Raw genomic sequence first — 19919 nt, 5'->3', positions numbered from 1 at the left:
TAATGAGAAAATGAGGAAGGAAAGAATGTTGCATCACAAAATGTACTCTGTTCCTTTGACAAACGTAATTGTAATCTTTTATGATCATGCATAGTATACTAGTAAATGATCTGCATTTTGTAAAAGTAATGAACTCTTTGATAATACTATAAAATTGTCTTTGAGAAGGGAGGAGAAATTGCTGTATGTGTGCAAATTACGGAGTGGACTAGTTAGTGTACAGTATGTACATAATAATTAACGTGCAAAATTAAAAAAATAGAATATATGTGAAATTCTAATGGAGGACACTTATACCAAGTTAGGATATATGAAAAACACCTATAACATGTACCATAATGTGTAAGAATTTTAACTTGTATTAAAATCAATAACTGCCTGGAAAAAAACCACTCAATTTCATACTAACTTGTGAATATTGGCAATAATAAAGGAACATAATGCCTAAACCATAAACTAAATTTCTGCTGTACTGTAGCCTCTTTTTGGCAGCTGCTGCTCATGTGAGCACCAGCTTAATGGGTTATTGATCCCATACCCTTCTGCATAGTTAAATTATTTTATTCAGAACTGGGGGGAATCCTACTCTTTGCTTGGTGAAATGATTAGTCTTAACCGTGGGATGGGATCATTTAGACAGTGATTTCTGGTGTCTGAGGGCTTGTCTACATGGGGAATTTATACCAGTATGAGGCAGGGTGTGAATTTAAACCAGTAGAGTTATCACTGAAATTCCCCATGCAGACATTCTTATTCCAATACAAGAGAGCCTTATTCTTGTTTTTGTCACTTTGGAAGTGGTTTAAGCTTAGATGAAAGTCACTCTTATTCCTGAATAAGAGAGTATGCCTACACTGCAAAAAACAGAAATCCCCTGTGGCAGCGAGTCTCAAAGCTGAGGTCAGCTGAATTGGGCTTACTTTTACCACAACAGTGCAGAAGTTCAGGCTCAGGCTGGAGACCAGGTTCGGAGATCCTTCTTCCCTTACCAGGATTTAGAGCTCAGTCTCTAACCCAAGCCCGGACATCTACACTGTGTTTAGCCCTGTAGCTTGAGCCTCAGTTATTTGACCTAGGCTTTGAGACTCACTGCCTTGAGTGGTCTTTTGCTGTGTAGATATACCCAGAGCATCCACAAAGGGAGTTATACCAGACTTACTCATGAAACTTTCCCATGTAGACAAGCCCTTAGTGACTTTTCCTGCGAACTGTGGACCCAGAAAGATACAATAAGTCATCTGCTCCAGGCCCCCACCTGGTGATGGGAGGACAGCTCTGTGGTTTCCTTCTTCTGGCTCTGACTTTTTGTTTTTGTTTGTTTTGTTCTAATGATTTTACCACTCAGTATGTTCTCTACCCACAAATTTCAGTTGAGCTCCCTTAACCGTGGTGTCCCTGAAATGTGTCAGTTTGGGAAGGTGGGTCATTGTGGTTTTTTGTCTACTTCTTTACAGGGTGGATTTGATTTTAAATCATGATTTAAATCACTAGTCAGGAAGACTCAATTTAATCATGGATTTCTACATAAGTGCATTCTTGTTGGTTGTTATAACCTTAATACATATTCTTCACAACTCAGAGATGTAGGTTTCATTTTTAAAAAGTACACATTATACATTTTTAAAGTGATTTATTTTGAAAACTTTTCAGATTAGTTTTACAGCTATATCAGAAAATAATGATTGTTTGGTTATTTCATTTACCAAAGGTAATTGAAGCAGATATTTATGAAGTCATTGGGAGGTGAACTATCTCCAGTTCAACAGGTTAATCATTAATATTTGGAGGATTTTCTTGCCATGCTGCATTAGGAGGGGAACATCACCAGACAGACATTTAAATTGTTTTATTTAACTAAAACAACAATGTTATGTATTCTGGATTTTTTTCTTCAACAGCAAACATATAATATTTTAACAAAACAAGCATATGAATTTTTGAATTTAGTTAAGTATTCAAGTTTTTAAAATCAGGTTTGTTTTTGTTAAAATTGTTTAACTAAAATAGTTAAATGAAATATTTAAAAAAGAAAAATTAAATTGACTATTTCAGCCAGGTCAACATGAGAAACTTAAAATATTGGCTTCTGTAGCTAACTCAGTCATCTTCATCTTCATTTTCCTGTTTGTTCATAATCTGGAAAAAAAAAAAAAACAAGCTTTCCTGCTTTTTCAGGTCGCAAACAATTTCTCAATTTGGAATGAATTAGTCCAAAAGAAGAAAATATTCTTTCGACACCGGCAGAAGAAGCTACTGCTGTTAAAAGTGAGATTCACTTCAACAGTCTCTGAATCCAAGTGCTTAAGTGACTTCCCCCAGTTTGCTGGTGTGACTTTCTTTAAAACATCATTCGCAAACATATATTTCTTGAATGCTTCGTATTCCCAAAGTGGGTCTCTTTTATGGCCTGCTGCCATTATAGGTTTTCCCTTCTAGTGAGAGAATGGTCTGGTAGATCTCAAATCAGTGACGGCTACATGAATAGGGGGCTGGAGCACATGACTTATGAGGAGAGGCTGAGGGAACTGGGATTGTTTAGTCTGCAGAAGAAAAGAGTGAGGCAGGATTTGATAGCAGCCTTCAACTACCTCAAGGAGGGTTCCAAAGAGGATGGAGCTCGGCTATTCTCAGTGGTGGCAGATGACAGAACAAGGAGCAATGGTCTCAAGTTGCAGTGGGGGAGGTCTAGGTTGGATATTAGGAAACACTATTTCACTAAGAGGGTGGTGAAGCACTGGAATGGGTTACCTAGGGAGGTGGTGGAACCTCCTTCCTTAGAGGTTTTCAAGGTTAGTCTTTACAAAGCCCTGGCTGGGATGATTTAGTTGGAGATTGGTCCTGCTTTGAGCAGGGGGTTGAACTAGATGACCTCCTGAGGTCCCTTCCAACCCTGATATTCTATGATTCCATGATACACTGAGAGAGAGACCTCAAGACTTCTGGAATATGCTGCTCAAACAGTTTTACTTTTGTTTCTGCTGCCTGTCCCTCCCTTCTCACATTTATCTCCAGACAACTTCTCCTTGTCCAGATCTATTCCACCCCCAACAATCTTCTGTTCATTGAACTTTTTGAAACTTTTGCACTTTTAGAGAGAGGTAAGGGATTGACTTTGTGTACGCAAATTTGCAGAGGGACAATAGGGTTGAGGTCTGTTATTTCTCACCTGTATATTATTTATTTTAAAACATTTTTGCTGTAAACAAGCATGTTATCTCTGGAGACAAATCCACAGTCTATGAACTACAAAACTAAGCATCTCTGGTATCTTTTAAACTGGGCTCTGAGTCCCATTGGGTAGATAGAAAGATTAACCTAAATCTATACAGAAGCCCCTGGAACCTCATAACATTGGGTCCCTAATCCATGAACTATTGAAACTTATTTACAAAACTTTTCTTAAACATTACATAAATATATTGACTCATACTATAGAATTAGAATTTATAATCCCTCTTCCATGATGAGATATCTTTGAGCTATAATATATCTTAATTAAAACTATCTTTAGATAAGTTTTTTCCTCAAAAAGCATTTTATCTGATTTTTTAATTATTTTTTTTTAAACCATTGATTTTTATCCACCCTGCTTCCGTAGCATTTAAAGCCTTTTTTAATGGAGAAGGAACTACAGGTGATCCAAATGATGACAAAAGTAAAACGACCCTTTCTGGTGTGTGTGGACCTGTCAATGCAATGGTGATACAGCCATCTGCTATAGTGCCCATTTAAGATGTATAAATATAAAACAGAAGGTTACTGAGGTATTGCATACTAAATATGAGATACTTCTCTGTAAACCTATTACTAGGAAGCAACAAACTGCCCATGAGGGAATCATACTGGATCCTTGTAGCTTGTATTGCAATAGAGTAATCAACTCTGCATTGTGACTCGATTTATTTGAAGCCAGTTACATGTTTGTGTGCTTTCATGAAGTGAGATTTGTAATGCCATTCCAAATCAAATGATTGTATCTTGTCTCTCTAGTTTAAGGGAAATCCTTGGTGTCTGACACAGCTGAGGAATTGAACTCATTGCATTCCTAATTTACAATCTTAGATACTTTCATGGAATCCAGATAAACATTCACTGGACTCATCCTTATAAAGGTTAAAGAAATCCCATAAACTTATCGGATGCAATCTGCTCTTTGTCCAATATATTTTCAATGTTGTCAAAAGTAAATTTAGTGTGGTTGTAGGTGTTTTCGTAGAACAATGGCAATAAAAAGAAATTAAACTTTTTACGCCCTCCTCATACCTGCATTAAATGAAATACCTTTAAGAATGTTACTGATTCTGGAGAGATTTACTACTGCTTCCTCTCCCAGACATCTTAAATACAAAACCGTTAAAGGTGTTGGTAGTGACAGTTTTTTGGCAATAGTTGTTGCAGTTTTTTTGTTGAGTTAAAATCCTTTAAAGTAGGAAAGCATGTTTTCTTAACTGAAATTACATCACTTACACACAGGTTTAAATTTCTCGGAAGATGGATGTAAATCTGTTTAATAGTTTGAGAGCTCAGAGGAGTTAAAAATGTCACCTTTTGAAACTTCAGGGCTGGTGTCTAACTTTTTTTTGGAACCCTTGTAACTTAAATACAGCTCACTTTTGAAGTCAGGAAAGGAAAGTATAACGAGTAAGTTGCATTTAAAATAATATTAATGAGAAAGTTAATTGTTAATGTTTTACAATTATAGTGTACTATGTTCATTTAAATTTCAAGGGCCTGCAGGCTTAGAGTGATGGTGACACAGGTATTCTTCACCTTGGCTAATAGGCTTTAGTCTTTGGGCTTATAGTTGAGTGACTTTTTCAAGCCCTGACGATAAATCTGTTGAAAGAGTTTGTATGACTTGTGGGTCAGAGTTCAGGTTGCTGGAATGTACAAACTGAATTTCCACATGTTCACATTGTTAACAAACTGTATGAACTATAAAGGAGGTAGGATATTTATGTAAAATTATTTTCAAAGGTGATTAAGTCATGTGAAAAGGGAGACAAATTATGTATGTTGTCTTTTGCTGTTTTATGATGAAAGAGGAACTTTTAAAGGTTTTTTTGCTGGGGGTTCTTTATTAATAATTCAAGTCCTGTTCTTGAAGACTCTGGAAAATTAACAAAATGGCATTATGAGCTAAGAGTGCAAACTGAGCAGAGGGAGGGGGAAGGTCTTAAGTTAAATTGTTTAAAACTTTTTGTTCTGCTCTTAACATCTGTTTAACATCAGTGGCTAGCATTTTGGAGAAAGAAACCCAATGTTTAAAGATACAGAATGGTACCCGTGTTGAAATGAGGAGAGCTAACAACTCTAAGTCCAAAGAGTCCTCTAGCAAAACCAGAATTGACATTCCATAACTTCTCAGGTGGGAAAACTGGCAGAAACTTTGTAGGAAAAAATCTTGTACAGCATCAAGAAGCAAAAAATGAGCACAAGCTTTATTTAAAAAAAAAAAATCCATTGCGGCCCATCTTTAATGGTGATGTTGTAATTATGTATTTTTCCATTGGGTTACATTGCTTAAGCAACCTTAACTCTAAATTAAAGCTTTTTGTTTGGGGTACAGAATGGGGTGAAAAAATCACTAGTGTGATTGCTTCAGGTTTCAGACTTAAATTAGGCTGTGTTGTGCCCTGTTAAAAATGTGAAACATAATTTCCCATTTGGGACAAATGTTGAAACCATCTGGTTTTCTCTCTGTTGAGAAAAACTGAGTATTCAGTGTCAATTTTTCTGTCAAGCTTCTCAACTACCATTCCTTTTGAGCTGATCACAAAATGAGTTTTGAAATTTGCTGCTTATAGTCTGACAGTCTATTCAGTTTCTGTTCCTAATGGACTAATCTGATGTTTCTTTGCAGGTCCCTAGCTGTTGGCAGTAAGTCAGGTTACAAATTCTTCTCCCTTTCTTCTGTGGACAAACTGGAACAGATCTATGAATGTAGTAAGTGTCCTTTTCTAACTTTTTTGGGGGGAGGGTAGGGAGGGGGACTTTTTTAGACTGATTGGCAGACTAAGCCAGGTCTCACTGTTTTTTCTAAAGGTTGACTGAAAGTCATGTGGTTGGGGCTTTAATTTTATCGTGAAACATACATGAAAGAAACAGTTGGACTACTAAGAGGTTTTCATTATTTTTATTTATATATATATCTATATTGAGAGAGAGAGAGAGGCGGCATACTGTGAACTCTGGTAAGTCACCAAAGGAAGTGGTGTTTTCTGGCCACCATAATTGGTTACTGCATAATGTGATGTGACTTATGTGGAAAAGATCTCATGGGGTCCACAGTTAGCATAGCCTTTACTCTAATTTATTTTAAAAAAAAAACTAATTATGGCATTGTTTTGCATCCTAGTGTCTTTGTTACAGGGACAAGTTGTAAAAAGAGAATACCTCAGGGTCTTGCTGCTCAATAGCTTCTGCTTTCCTCACCAAAACCAATGAAATGTCTGCAGCCTTCCAGTCCCCTTCTCTTCACCCCCATCCTATTCCAACTGACTGAAGCTGAATTGAATACTTTAAAAAAGGGTACATTTCTAAGCTTGACCCATTTGAGGTGCCACTCATGCTAGACTATAGACATATTTTCATAATATGAAAATTCTTGCTCTGTAGACAGTGACGTCAGCTGTTAACTCTGAACTCTATTGCTAATTTAGATGTTAACATACCATTAAAACAAAAAGTTGATATTTATTCATTTTTATTCATGTCCTACCTAGAGACATCAGTGGAGATGGGTTCCCCACTGTGGTCGGCTCTGTACAAATACATAATAAGATAGTCACTTTCCCAAAAAGCTCACAATCTGAATACACAAGAGAGACCAAGGATGCAGGAAACCAAGGCACAGAGATACACCTCAGGTCAGACAGCAGATCCCTGGCAGAACTCCCACAGACCCAAGATCCATAGGTTCCAGGGCTGGAGCACCCTTTGCGGGGGGGAAAAGTGGGTGCTCAGCACTCACTGGTAGCCCCCTGGATCAGCTCCTTCCCAGCCCTCCTGCCTACTGATGGGCCCTAATCAGCTCATCTGCTGTTCACCTGCCACGATCAGCTGTTCAGTGGTGTGCGGGGGGTGGGGAGAGGTGGAGTGTGGGCAGAAAGTGGCGGGGTGGAGTGAGTGCAGGGCCTGGGGTGCAGCGGGGGTCCAGCACCCCTGGGGAAATTACAGTTGGCACCAGTGCAACCAAATCTCCTGACTCCTAGCACAGTGCCCTATCCCGTGGACCACAGTGCTTCCCAGCACGTTTTGGGATTGTTTTAGACCATCTACATTAGTTGATGCTCTGTTCACATTTTGAAAGCTTTCTTTATGAGTATAAAGACCTACCTTGCACTTCATGCTTTAGCAGCTTTTTTAAAAGAAAGTGATCGCTTGGTGAGCTGTTTGAGCTAGCCTGACTTGACCTCCACCCATGGAGCATGCAGTTTCTGCAATAGAGAAGTAAAGAATAAATCAAGATATTTCCATTGTGTATGTATAATTACTTGCTAAATAACTGGAGGGAAAATAGTTAATGACTTGGCAACAGATTTAACAAAATGTTAATTTTACTTCTACATAGTGACACCCTATGCACAAGGTAGCTTAACCCTGCAGAAATGCATTTTGGGGTTTCTCTGGTGTAGAAGTTGGGCAGAGTTGGTGTTGACTTTGGTCCTAAATGGTTGTGTACATGCTGTGCTATTCATATCCTCTATTGGTACCTCTTGTATTTTTCTACTGTAGAATTAAACTCTGCAAATTCTTAAGTAGATCACTAAGGCTATTTCTACACTAGAGACCTTTCAGTAGCATAGCTGTGCTGACTGGAGAGAGCTCTCCCATCAGCATAATTAAACCACCCCCAATGAGCAGCAGTAGCTATGTTGGCGGGAGAGCATCTCCTGCCAACATAGCGCTGCCCACACCAGTGCTTCTGTTGGTATAATTTGTGACAGTCGGGGGTGTGGTTTTTGTTTTTTCCCACACTCCTGACCAACAAAAGAGATATTGTAAACATAGCCTAAATGAAGTACACTACTCAAGAGGTGTAGTATGTATCTGGTTAGAGGAGGGGAACTGGGAATTTTTCCTAGCTCTTACGGTATTTTTGACCGTTTGAGAGCACACAGAGTGGGGTAATGTGTGAACTGGTCCTCTTAATGGTGGTTGCATCTGCTGTCTGTCAAAGTTCCAGTAATTTCCTTCTTGACCACGATCACTTACACTCTTTCCATTGAGCCCCACATCAGTTCTGCAGAATGCCACTTCCACATGTACCCTGGCCCCTGACAACACTTCTGCTGGTGTTCTAGAAGTTCTTCAACCCCAGTCCCAGGCCTGGGGGAGTGGCAGGTCCAGTGGGAACCTCTCAGACCCCCTCGTTCCAGGTCTTGGGTTGCCAGGGGAGGGTGGCAGAAAGGAGGAGCTGATTCATTTTTCGTGAGAGGGGAGGAGGGAACAGTCACCCTGAGCAGCTAGGTTCTTTGTTCCTCCTCTCTTCCCTCTTGTAAAAATGGTATATTTGCTATGAAGCACTCTGGAACAACATGGCAGTACATCTGAAGAGTAACTTGTACTGTCAGTTACTACTTGCACCAAACTGATCACATTAAGCATTTTAATGTATTTTAAAGTCAAGATGCATCATTACCTCTCTAGATTTAATCATTTTTGGAATTGTGATAAATTGACATATTAAAAATAAATGATTGGTCTGACTTTTTTTTTTCTTTTCAAAAGTTGCCCATGGCATCAAGAAGGTTGAGATCCACTGCTTTGAACCATGATTGTGAAAACTTACTAGCCCAGGCACAAAAACTAAGTGCTCATTCTTCCCATGTTGAAAAAGTAATCACTCGTTCCCCTCTGTTTTTAAAAAAAACAGAAAAACAAAAAAAACCCATACACCACTACTTGGCTTGGAAAAGAGGGTGAATAGAATTTTGCAAGGCTTCTTTAAACTATTTTGATGTTTCTCTCATACTTTGGATGCAAGCTTATTTCTGTGTAAACATGTCTGAACCATTACAAGGCAATTAACAAGTTGAATACCACTCCTGATGCACTAGTTAATCTGAAATTTTGATTGAAACTGAAGGATCCTTCATCTATTAAGGTTTCATTTAATAATGAAAAGAACTTGGTATAAACTCTTCCTATAGCAACTTTGGTATTGAGACTGTTTCTTGTAGTAGGTTTCAGAGTAATAGTGTGGCTGATGTTATTAGGCCCTGTAATGGTGTCCCCTGAATAGATATGTGGGCACAGTTGGCAACGGGCTTTGTTGCAAGGATAGGTTCCTGGGTTAGTGGTTCTGTTGTGTGGTATGTGGTTGCTGGTGAGTATTTGCTTCAGGTTGGGGGGCTGTCTGTAGGCAAGGACTGGCCTGTCTCCCAAGGTTTGTGAGAGTGTTGGATCATCCTTCAGGATAGGTTGTATGTCCTTAATAATGCATTGGAGGGGTTTTAGTTGGGGGCTGAAGGTGATGGCTAGTGGTGTTCTGTTATTTTCTTTGTTAGGCCTGTCCTGTAGTAGGTGACTTCTGGGAACTCTTCTGGCTCTATCAATCGGTTTCTTCATTTCCGCAGGTGGGTATCGTAGTTGTAAGAATGCTTGATAGAGATCTTGTAGGTGTTTCTCTGTCTGAGGGGTTGGAGCAAATGCGGTTGTATCGCAGAGCTTGGCTGTAGACGATGGATCGTGTGGTGTGGTCAGGGTGAAAGCTGGAGGCACGTAGGTAGGAATAGCGGTCAGTAGGTTTCCGGTATAGGGTGGTGTTTATGTGACCATCGTTTATTAGCACTGTTGTGTCCAGGAAGTGGATCTCTTGTGTGGACTGGACCAGGCTGAGGTTGATGGTGGGATGGAAATTGTTGAAATCATGGTGGAATTCCTCAAGGGCTTCTTTTCCATGGGTCCAGATGATGATGTCATCAATATAGCACAAGTAGAGTAGGGGCATTAGGGGACGAGAGCTAAGGAAGTGTTGTTCTAAGTCAGCCATAAAAATGTTGGCATACTGTGGGACCATGCAGGTACCCATAGCAGTGCCGCTGATCTGAAGGTATACATTGACCCCAAATGTAAAATAGTTATGGGTAAGGACAAAGTCACAAAGTTCAGCCACCAGGTTAGCCGTGACATTATCGGGGATAGTGTCCTTGACAGCTTGTAGTCCATCTTTGTGTGGAATGTTGGTGTGGAGGGCTTCTACATCCATAGTGGCCAGGATGGTGTTATCAGGAAGATCACCAATGGATTGTAGTTTCCTCAGGAAGTCAGTGGTGTCTTGAAGGTAGCTGGGAATGCTGGTAGTGTAGGGCCTGAGGAGGGAGTCTACATAGCCAGACAATCCTGCTGTCAGGGTGCCAATGCCTGAGATGATGGGGCACCCAGGATTTCCAGGTTTATGGATCTTGGGTAGTAGAATATCCCAGGTCGGGGATCCAGGGGTGTGTCTGTGCAGATTTGATCTTGTGCTTTTTTCAGGGAGTTTCTTGAGCAAATGCTGTAGTTTCTTTTGGTAACTCTCAGTGGGATCAGAGGGTAATGGCTTGTAGAAAGTGGTGTTGGAGAGCTGCCGAACAGCCTCTTGTTTGCTTTGTGTGTATAAAAAGATCTTCTACGCTTTCCACAGTATGCATCCGATGAAGTGAGCTGTAGCTCACGAAAGCTTATGCTCAAATAAATTGGTTAGTCTCTAAGGTGCCACAAGTACTCCTTTTTCTTTTCTTTTCTTCTTGTAGTAGGGAGTGCATGCACATCTTACTCAGGGACCTCTTTAAATATTTCAGGTAAAAACTGAAATATATTTGCAAAATGAATTAGCTAAAAACTCACTCATACTGAACAAGTGTGTAGGGTATTGGATGTGTTCATATGCTAGACAGATTGGACAGATAAATATAGTCTTTCAGGCAACTTCTGGCTTGGCTGGTGAGAAGAGTATCAATTGCTTGACTGTACCAAGAGATGCCTCTGAAGCCCTCAGAAATAGTTCTTTCAGGCAGTTTTCCTGTTTGGCAAGCATCAGCATTGCACTAATCCAAATATTGATTTTGAAATGGTAGATTTACAGTAATGGATCAAGGCAGGAAGGCTCAAGGAACTTGTCTTGACTGAGTCTATAATGGAACATCAGGCTTTTAGTAGATATTTATTTACAGCTCTAGAACGGCTGTAGGCATCTGATAAGCACTCTCCTGTTCAGATACTTAACAGATTCATTTCTTCTTTCCACTTTAATATTAAATACATATATACAGCCAGCTGTCCTAGAAAATGCCACTATTGATCCAGCAGGGAGAAAGAGTCGCTGCTTTCTGGCTCAGTGAATTATCCAGATGCTCAGTCTCCATGTCAGTTTTTACAGCTATTTGAGATCATGCCTGGTCAGTTTTCAGATGTGAGACCTCAGAAAAATGAAAGTGCCATGGGAAGAATCATAGAATATCAGGGTTGGAAGGGACCTCAGGAGGTCATCTAGTCCAACCCCCTGCTCAAAGCAGGACCAATCCCCAATTTTTGCCTCAGATCCCTAAATGGCCCCCTCAAGGATTGAACTCACAACCCTGGGTTTAGCAGGCCAGTGTTCAAACCACTGAGCTAGAGCTGGTGGCCCTTACAGTTTCAGAACAACCAATTTACCAACTACCTTGAGTACAGTAGTTTTTCTGTCTGCATAAATTCCAGGTTACTTGGCATCATAAAGCTTTTCACACACACAGGGGTACTGCATTTATCTAGGCAGTCACCTTTTCATTTCACTATACGTTACACAATGTATGATCCTTTCCTTTTATGAGATTTTGATGCAGCCATTCAGTATCCTGTTAATAATATTTACACACAAGTAAACGTATTTTTAAAATACCCTCATTTTACAAACATGTAAAATATTATGGCATGTGAAGAAGGGGCTTTGTAAATCAGAATTCAGTGTATATGGTTCTGTTCGCACATTAAGTTTACATTCTCTTCTCACTTCTTGTGGATTGACTTCAGTCTTTTTGTGGTCTGTAGGGTACTTTTTCTCTAATATGGAATTTCTTACTTCCCTTTCCCTTTTGTAACTCCTTAGCCGACACAGAAGATGTGTGCATCGTGGAGAGGCTGTTCTCCAGTAGCTTGGTGGCCATAGTTAGCCTTAAAGCCCCACGCAAGCTGAAAGTTTGCCACTTTAAGAAGGGGACAGAGATTTGCAACTACAGCTATTCCAATACAATCCTGGCTGTCAAACTAAATAGACAGGTAAGTAATAATGTTTGGGTGTAGAAATGTCTCTTGACAGGCTGGGGATTTGGCCCCTGCCAAGTACTATTTCCCTCTGGTGCCAAAAAATAGTTGGAAACTGCTAATTTTAACTTTCCTGCTTCTAGCCCTGGAAGGGTATAGGCAATTAACATCATAATTTGTGTGAAATTCTGTTGAGTATGAATGTTGTCGTGAAACATTCCCAGGGCATTGTTCTCAATAATTGATTAAAGAACTACATCAGAGTTCCTTAAACTTAATGCTTTCTATATGGGAACTACTTTGGAAGTTGCATCTTGGTAGGGTTGAGGGCTGTATTAGACAATATACCTTAAATCTCAGGGTGTGCAAGTAACCCAGTTGTTGGGTATTGCTGAGCATGAGTGTATATCTACACTACAGAGACTCTACTGACATAGCTCATGGTGTAGATGCATACTACACCAGCAGAAGGGGTTTTTATGTCTGTGTAGAAACAACCAACTCCTCAAACTGAGTTAGATGTGTCAGAAGGAAGCCATCTTCTGTCAACATAGCTGCATCTGTGCTAGGGGTTATGTTGCTATAGTTAAGTCAGTTAGGGGTGTGGAGTTCTTACACCACTGGTTGATGTACCTATGCCCCTATAAATGTTCAGTATAGAGCAGTCTTCTGAAACAATCTACACCCTCTTTAGCTTAATGTTACTACTTCCCATCAACTCAGAAATGACTAGCATTGCACTGGGCAAGGACTTTCTGCCTTTGTGTTTGAAAATTGCCTAATATGTGGTGGACACAGGTTGTGGTAATCTGTAAGAAATTGTACAAATTCCTTTTAATATATTTAATTTTGTCTTTATTTTCCTGTCCCCTTTCTCTAGAGGCTGATAGTATGCCTAGAAGAGTCTCTATACATACATAACATACGAGACATGAAGGTGCTGCATACAATCAGGGAGACGCCCCCCAACCCTGCTGGTGAATATCTGGGGCTCATTTAATTTAAGAAACACATGAAATGTATAGTCTTTCATTGTGTGCGACTGTTTCTTATAGGAAATTGTGTAGAGCGCTCATTAATAAAATCTTTATTCCCACTTGACAGTGGGAGTTAGCTGCTAGACCCTGAAGTATATTCAGATTCAAAGGGTGCTGAAATTGCCCTGTGACACTAAGTGGATATTTTGAGAATTTCTTTGCATTCATACCATCACAAATAAAGTAATCTCTGCCATCCTATGTGAAACTACTTATTTTTTTTTAGTACCTTATTTTCCCAGTCAGGTGAAAAATTTCATAGGGATGATATTCAGATTTGATCATAATTGAACACTGAAGAAACCATAATGAGCAAGATGTCACCAGAATTTGCATGGCAACACTGCAAAATGCATCTGTAGGGATAATATTTTAGGTATCACGAACTGTGAACCCAGGAAATTCTTGACTCTTTATCACAGTTTCTATACCTTCCATATGACTATTTCTGTCTTAAAATGATCACTTTTTTTAAACTGGTGGCTGTTGGCCTTAAGATTGTCCAGCCCCCATCCCATTTAAGACCCTTCTGAGGACACTGGCTTTGAGTTAAGTTCTGATATTTTGTAGCTTGATCTGAATATAGAACTAAATCTCTGATGGGTAAGTTTTGGCCTTTGCCTCTTTAATCCTTTTTTGCTCATCCTTCATAGGCTTGTGCGCCTTGTCAATAAACAATGATAACTGCTATCTGGCCTATCCAGGAAGTGCGACCATCGGAGAGGTGCAAGTCTTTGACACCATCAATCTGGTAAGAGTCCTTGTCAGTGCTACTGGCACCGTTAAAGATGTGCTTTTTTGAGACTTAGCTTAATAGGCTCAAAGAGGAGTTAACGGAAACTCAAATTACTTGAGATCATTATTGTGGAACGAGGTCTCTACTGTAGTTTGTCTGTTACTGAAGCTGGGCATAAGAAAGCGGAACACAGTAAAGGGGTAATACTACATTTGATTAGTGCAGGGGTGGGCAAACTTCGGCCTGTGGGCTGGATCTGGTACCTCAGGGCTTTGGATCCAGCCCTTGGGATTGCCACCCCCGTGGCGCCACAGGCCCTGCGCTGCTGTGGGAAGCGCCCAGCACCATGTCCCTGCGGCCCCAGGGGACAGGGACAGAGCTCCATGCACTGCCCCTGCTTCCACCCCCCGCAGCTCCCATAGGCCGGGAACAGGGAACCATGGCCAATGGGAGCTTCAGGGGAGGTATCCACAGGTGATGGCAGTATGTGGAGCTCTCTGCACTGCTGCCTCCCTCCCTTAGTGCGCCCCCCCCCCGGGGCTGCAGAGATGCAGTGCTGGCCGCTTCCTAGAGCTACGCGGGGGCCAGGGCAGGCAGGGAACCTGCCCTGGCCCCAGTGCACACCGCTGCCACCCCGGAGCCGCTTCAGGTAAGCAGCGCTGGGCTGGATGCTGAACCCCTTCTACACCCCGCACCCCAACCCCCTGCTCTGAGCCCCCTTGTACCTCCTGCACCCCAACTCCCTGCTTGCACCCCAGCCCGCTGCCGCACCTCCCCTGCCCTGAGTCCCCTCCCGCACTCTGCATCCCTCCCTGCACCACTGCCCTGAGCCCCCTCCTGTGCATCCCCTCCTGCACCCTGAGCCCCTTCCTGCACACTGCACTCCCTCCCGCACTCCCTCCTGCACCCCAACCCCTTGCCTGAGCCCTACATTCATGGCCCTGCAAGCAATTTCCCCACCCAGATGTGGCCCTCGGGCCAAAAAGTTTGCCCACCTCTGGATTAGTGGTTAGGGTTGGGCATTATAGATTGAAAGCCCTAGGAAAAACTCAGTTAATGCATGTGATTAACACAAAACAAATTAACTAGGTAGTCACGATTAATCACACTGTTAAGCAAAAATAGAATACCAATTTAAATTTATTTATAAATGATTTTGGATGTTTTTCTACATTTTCAAATATATTGACTTCAATTACAACACACAATATCAAGTGTGCAGTGCTCATTTTATACTACTTTTATTAAATATTTGCACTGTAAAAAAAGCAAGAGTATTTTTTTCTATTCACCTCATAAAAGTCCACTCAGTCCTACTTTTGTTCAGCCAGTCGCTAAGGCAAACAAGTTTTTCATTTATGGGAAGAAATGCTGCCTACTTCTTATTTTATAATCTCATCTGAAAGTGAGAACAGGTGTTTAAATGGCATTCTTGTAGCTGGCATTGCAAGGTATTACATGCCAGATGTGCTCATTATTCATATGCCTCTTCCTGCTTCAATTTGTAGGCTCTAAAGTTTTACACTGTGTTGTTTTTAAGTACAGTTACGTTTAAAAAAACCCTGCATTTGTGAGGTGCACTTTCACCATACAGATTGCACTACAGTGTGAGGTATGGGGTAAATTGAAAAATGCTATTTCTTTCTTTTTTACAATGCAAATATTTGTAATCAAAATATAAAGTGAGCACTGTACACTTTAACAGTGCGATTTAAAACTGATTCATCATGACTATTTTATTAATCTCATGACTGACGTTTTTAATATGACCGTTTTTTCCTTATGATCTTTTGTGCTGTCAGTCGTTTCTATGAATGGTGGTGATGTTTTCGTGAAGCTGTACATTCTAGTATATTACCAGGTCTAAAACAGATAATGTACATCTGTTTGGGTTCTCTTAAAAATCCAGCCTTGCATTTTTTGTTTTGATTTTACTTTTTTTATCTGCACTATACTAAGTTCTATATTTTATTGGCTTATTCTTGCAGAGAGCTGCTAACATGATCCCAGCTCATGATAGTCCCTTGGCTGCATTGGCCTTCGATGCAAATGGCACTAAACTTGCCACGGCATCGGAAAAGGTAGGTTTTGATTTGGTTGTGACTATATGGATCAGAGTGAAACTTACTTTGTAGTGTTTCCAAGTATCCTAAATGTTTCACAAGTACTAAAAGAGGTTGGCTGGTATAATTAAAACTCTCTGAATTAGGAGCTACTGGTATTAGTGGTAACAAGGCTTTTAAATGACTACAGACAATCAGATGTAATGTAGTTAGGACATCAGTGATAAAGTATATTTATTGGAAGTTAGCGATCTTGCGTATTATTAGGAAGGTAGAATCATAAAACGGAAACAAGACGGTAAAAGTCAAAGTGGAATAGAGTGAAATGATAGCCTGTATCTGGCACAGACTGACCACTTCTGTCTGAATTACACAAATCAGCACAGGCTTGGCTCATTCTGTATTAGATTGGAATATTACACTCTCTCTCAGAACTGAACTGAAGTGCATAGCATTGCCTTTACTTTTATCACATGGTACCATGCCTAAGAGGTAGTGCTAATTGCATTTCCTTTCCACAAGGAAAAGAAATACTGTTCTAAGTATACTTAGAAAGGGAAAAGGCTTCTCCTTGACACAGAACTCCTTCTCTTTAACTTCGTAGGTCAGCTATTAAGCCCATCCTCTCTCTGCTTTTCCCACCCTCTAAAAATACATTTAGCCTTTGGGTTTTAACTGGCTTATGTTGGGTGACTCTTATCTGGTGTGCAGCAATTGTGACAAGAATTGCACAGTATGAACTGGTTGTGATGGTACTCTGATCTTTGTGCACACTGACTAGAGTGAGAACCACAAAGCGGGTATTTAAATTGAGGAATGAGGCTTGGTTTTTTTCTTCATAGGGGACAGTGATCCGAGTATTTTCCATTCCAGAGGGACAGAAACTCTTTGAATTCCGAAGGGGAGTGAAGAGGTGAAGTTCAAAAAAGCTCATTCTCTGAAGCTTGTTCCTTGCGGTAGATTTCCAATGTATTCTGTCGTTGACCTTTTTGTATAGCCATGAGTCATAGTAACTGAAGTAAAGTTTATACTTTGCTACAATTGATCCTGAATCCCTTAAAGTTACAGACCAGGTTTGTGAGAGAGCAAAAGAGCGTATGGCCCTCTGCAGCTCTTTTTGACTTGACCAACAGCCTGCCCACTTTGCAGACCTCTGATATGTTTCCACCATAAAGATGCTCCAGCACGCTGACGGACTGTATCGATGCACATCAAGCCATGCTAGCTATAGCGCTACTGCTTGTGGTGGGGTAATGATGCGGGTGTTAGGAAAGATACATCTTTCCTGCTCAAGATTTGTGAGATTTGTTTCTGATATCTGAACTACTGAGGGGCTTTAGAGATTTAACACTGATGTTTGTGTCCAAAACTGGGTTCATTCATTGGACTGCTGAACCATATTATTTAGAAAACTATATCCGTATTAGACACTGACCGTTTTTGCTGATTATGGGCTAGTATGTCAAGAAATGCTTGAGTTAGCCTAAAATTGTAGTTGTAAGGAGGAAGAATGCTGTCCTGATTTTTAGGATGATTTCTAACCAACCCCTTTCCCTGGTTCTCCACTGTCTGTCTCAATCAGAATAGAGCATACAAGAAGTTCAAATTGGGCCAGGTGTTCTCCTATTGAATGAAGGAAATGGGGAACAAAAAATGCTTGCTCTTACAGTTTCTCATGATATGATATATCCAGCCCTCCAAAAGCCTTGCAACAAGAAAAGGAAGTGAAGGCCTGACTTCTAAAGGAGAAAAGCTTATTTTAAAAGCTTGAGGCAATAGAGAACATATGCAACAGACTTGCAATATATAGAGAGCAAGGGAGCAAAACAAATCTTGAAGTACGCTTTTGGAAAAAATGGCATACATACTGTTCTATTTACTTCATTATAAAGCATCCAAAACTGTTTTGCCATTTAGAGAAAATGTATTGGTTTTTCACCTAACTTTTCTGCAATGTACACGTGCAATACATAGCTGATGAAGAGCTGCTTTAAGTTTTTCCTTTTAAAATCTAGTTTTTAAAAAGTTAAACCTCTGTGGATGCTTAATACAATGCACCTGGTGACCTCCTTTCAGTGTGGTGGAGCATTACTGCCTTTAGGAAAAACAGTACTCTTTCACCTCACAATAATTTGTTACTAGAGCTGCTTATGCAACTACTCCCTATTATGAAGAGACGTTGCTGAGTGTTAATACTATCATATAGGAAAGTGAGCTAAATCTTAGGGTGTGGAGAGTAACCACACTAAACTTTAAGTATACCTCACTTCTACTACATATGTCTGGTTGCTGTCATCTGAACATTCTTTCAGAGGAGGGGTAAATTGACCACTTGGGAGTCTATTTTACTTTGAAGAATGAGGGTGGTTTTTATGCAATGTACCTTTTATGATTTTTAGAATATTTTAAGGATCGAGATGAACTTTTCAGATCTACTTGCTAGCTGTTCTGGGGTTAACAGAAGTGAACAATAAAAGTCTTACTGGAATCTGGCTTTAATTGAAAAGGAGATGACTAAGGGGTGGAGTATGATAGAGATCTGTAAAATCATGACTGAGTGTGGAGAAAGTAAATAAGGAAGTGTTATTTACTCCTCATAACACACAAACTAGGGAAATTGATTAAATGAATTTCCAAATGAAATTAATAGGCGGCAGGTTTAAAACAGAAATATATCTTCATACAACACAGTCAACCTGTGGAACTTTGCCAAAGGATGTTGTGATGGCCAAGACTATAACAGGGTTCAAAAAACTAGATAAATTCATGGAGGATTGGTCCATCCATGGCTATTAGCCAGGATGAGCAGGGATGGTGTCCCTAGCCTCCGTTTGCCAGAAACTGGGATTGGGAGACAGGGAATTGATCACTTATGAAAGTCTAATTTTGAGATCTATACATGTTTTCATAAATGGCAGAATCTTAATTTTATAGCTTTGATTGGTAATGGCACTTGTGATGCAATGACACTTTTACATTGTACTTAAATTTCACTCAATTTCCAGTTACCGTTAATTATGAACAGGTGATAGTCTGCTTTGTGCAGCTTCATCAGGAGATCAGAAGCAGGCAGTGTTAAGGAGCAATCCCTTTCCTCGGACTTCTCCACCTACATAACAAATGTACATTATAATAATATATTCCTATATCATTAGCTCAAAGCTATTCAAGCAGTTTTTTGTTTGCCAATGTCATCAGAAGCTTCTAACTAAAGAGAGCTTATCAGTTATGTGTATATATTGTCTGTCTTTTACAGCAATGACAAGCAAGGTCTTGTACTTAACCTTTGGCTATACTGGCATTCATTGAAGGTTCTAATATACTTCCAAAACCTTCAGAATACATTTTAATTATTCTTACCTCTCAACGTTAGAAGTACACTACTTTTTTGTGAAACTGAGTGTAAACATTAAAAGCGTTTGCTACAGATGTGTCAGAGGGTTCTTTAGATTCTAATAGTATTAATGAGCATTTTTGCATTTTTCGTAAGTGTTTTTTCTTTCTTGTCTTTCTAAACTGAGACCATTCATAGGGACTAGATAACAGTTGAATTCTGTGTAACAGTGGTGACAGATAAAAACCCAGTTAAAATAACACCACTCTTTCAATCACCCAGGCTCAATCTTGGTGACCTCTTCAATTCTTCTTCCCTTCCCTTTCACACACTCTGCTTTTCAGACCACCATTTCCAAAATTTGTCCCTTTGTCAGTATTAAGATACTTGTCCATGCTCTGGTAACTTTCCTTGTTGACTATTGTGATCTTCTCCTCTAGCCTTCACCTTCCTATACTCTGCTCTTTCCCTGTCTCTGTATATTCAAATGGGAAGATTGTTTTGTTTCTTTCTGATCTTTT

At 40.1% G+C, this 19919-nt stretch overlaps 1 protein-coding gene and 1 long non-coding RNA gene across 2 annotated transcripts in view; one reads left to right on the top strand and one right to left on the bottom strand.

Annotated features, from left to right (window-relative positions):
* The window catches only part of WIPI2 (WD repeat domain, phosphoinositide interacting 2), a 35819-nt gene that overhangs the window by 6707 nt on the left and 9193 nt on the right, over positions 1 to 19919 (top strand). The window contains exons 2-7 of the mRNA XM_048866320.2: positions 5864 to 5946; positions 12074 to 12243; positions 13109 to 13205; positions 13919 to 14016; positions 15990 to 16082; positions 16907 to 16977. Of these exons, the coding sequence (XP_048722277.1) occupies positions 5864 to 5946; positions 12074 to 12243; positions 13109 to 13205; positions 13919 to 14016; positions 15990 to 16082; positions 16907 to 16977 (612 nt within the window). The remainder of the gene's footprint in view (positions 1 to 5863; positions 5947 to 12073; positions 12244 to 13108; positions 13206 to 13918; positions 14017 to 15989; positions 16083 to 16906; positions 16978 to 19919) is intronic.
* Positions 1692 to 19825, bottom strand: LOC125643548 (uncharacterized). Its single transcript, XR_007358747.2, has 3 exons — positions 19074 to 19825; positions 7339 to 7439; positions 1692 to 2136 (listed from the first exon to the last, which is right to left on the bottom strand). It is a non-coding gene; the product is annotated as an uncharacterized LOC125643548 (long non-coding RNA).

This window comes from Caretta caretta, chromosome 10, assembly GCF_965140235.1.
Source record: "Caretta caretta isolate rCarCar2 chromosome 10, rCarCar1.hap1, whole genome shotgun sequence".
Classification (NCBI taxonomy): Eukaryota; Metazoa; Chordata; order Testudines; family Cheloniidae; genus Caretta; species Caretta caretta.
The sequence above is the reverse complement of the archived record's forward strand: the minus strand, read 5'-3'. Positions and strand labels throughout refer to the sequence as shown.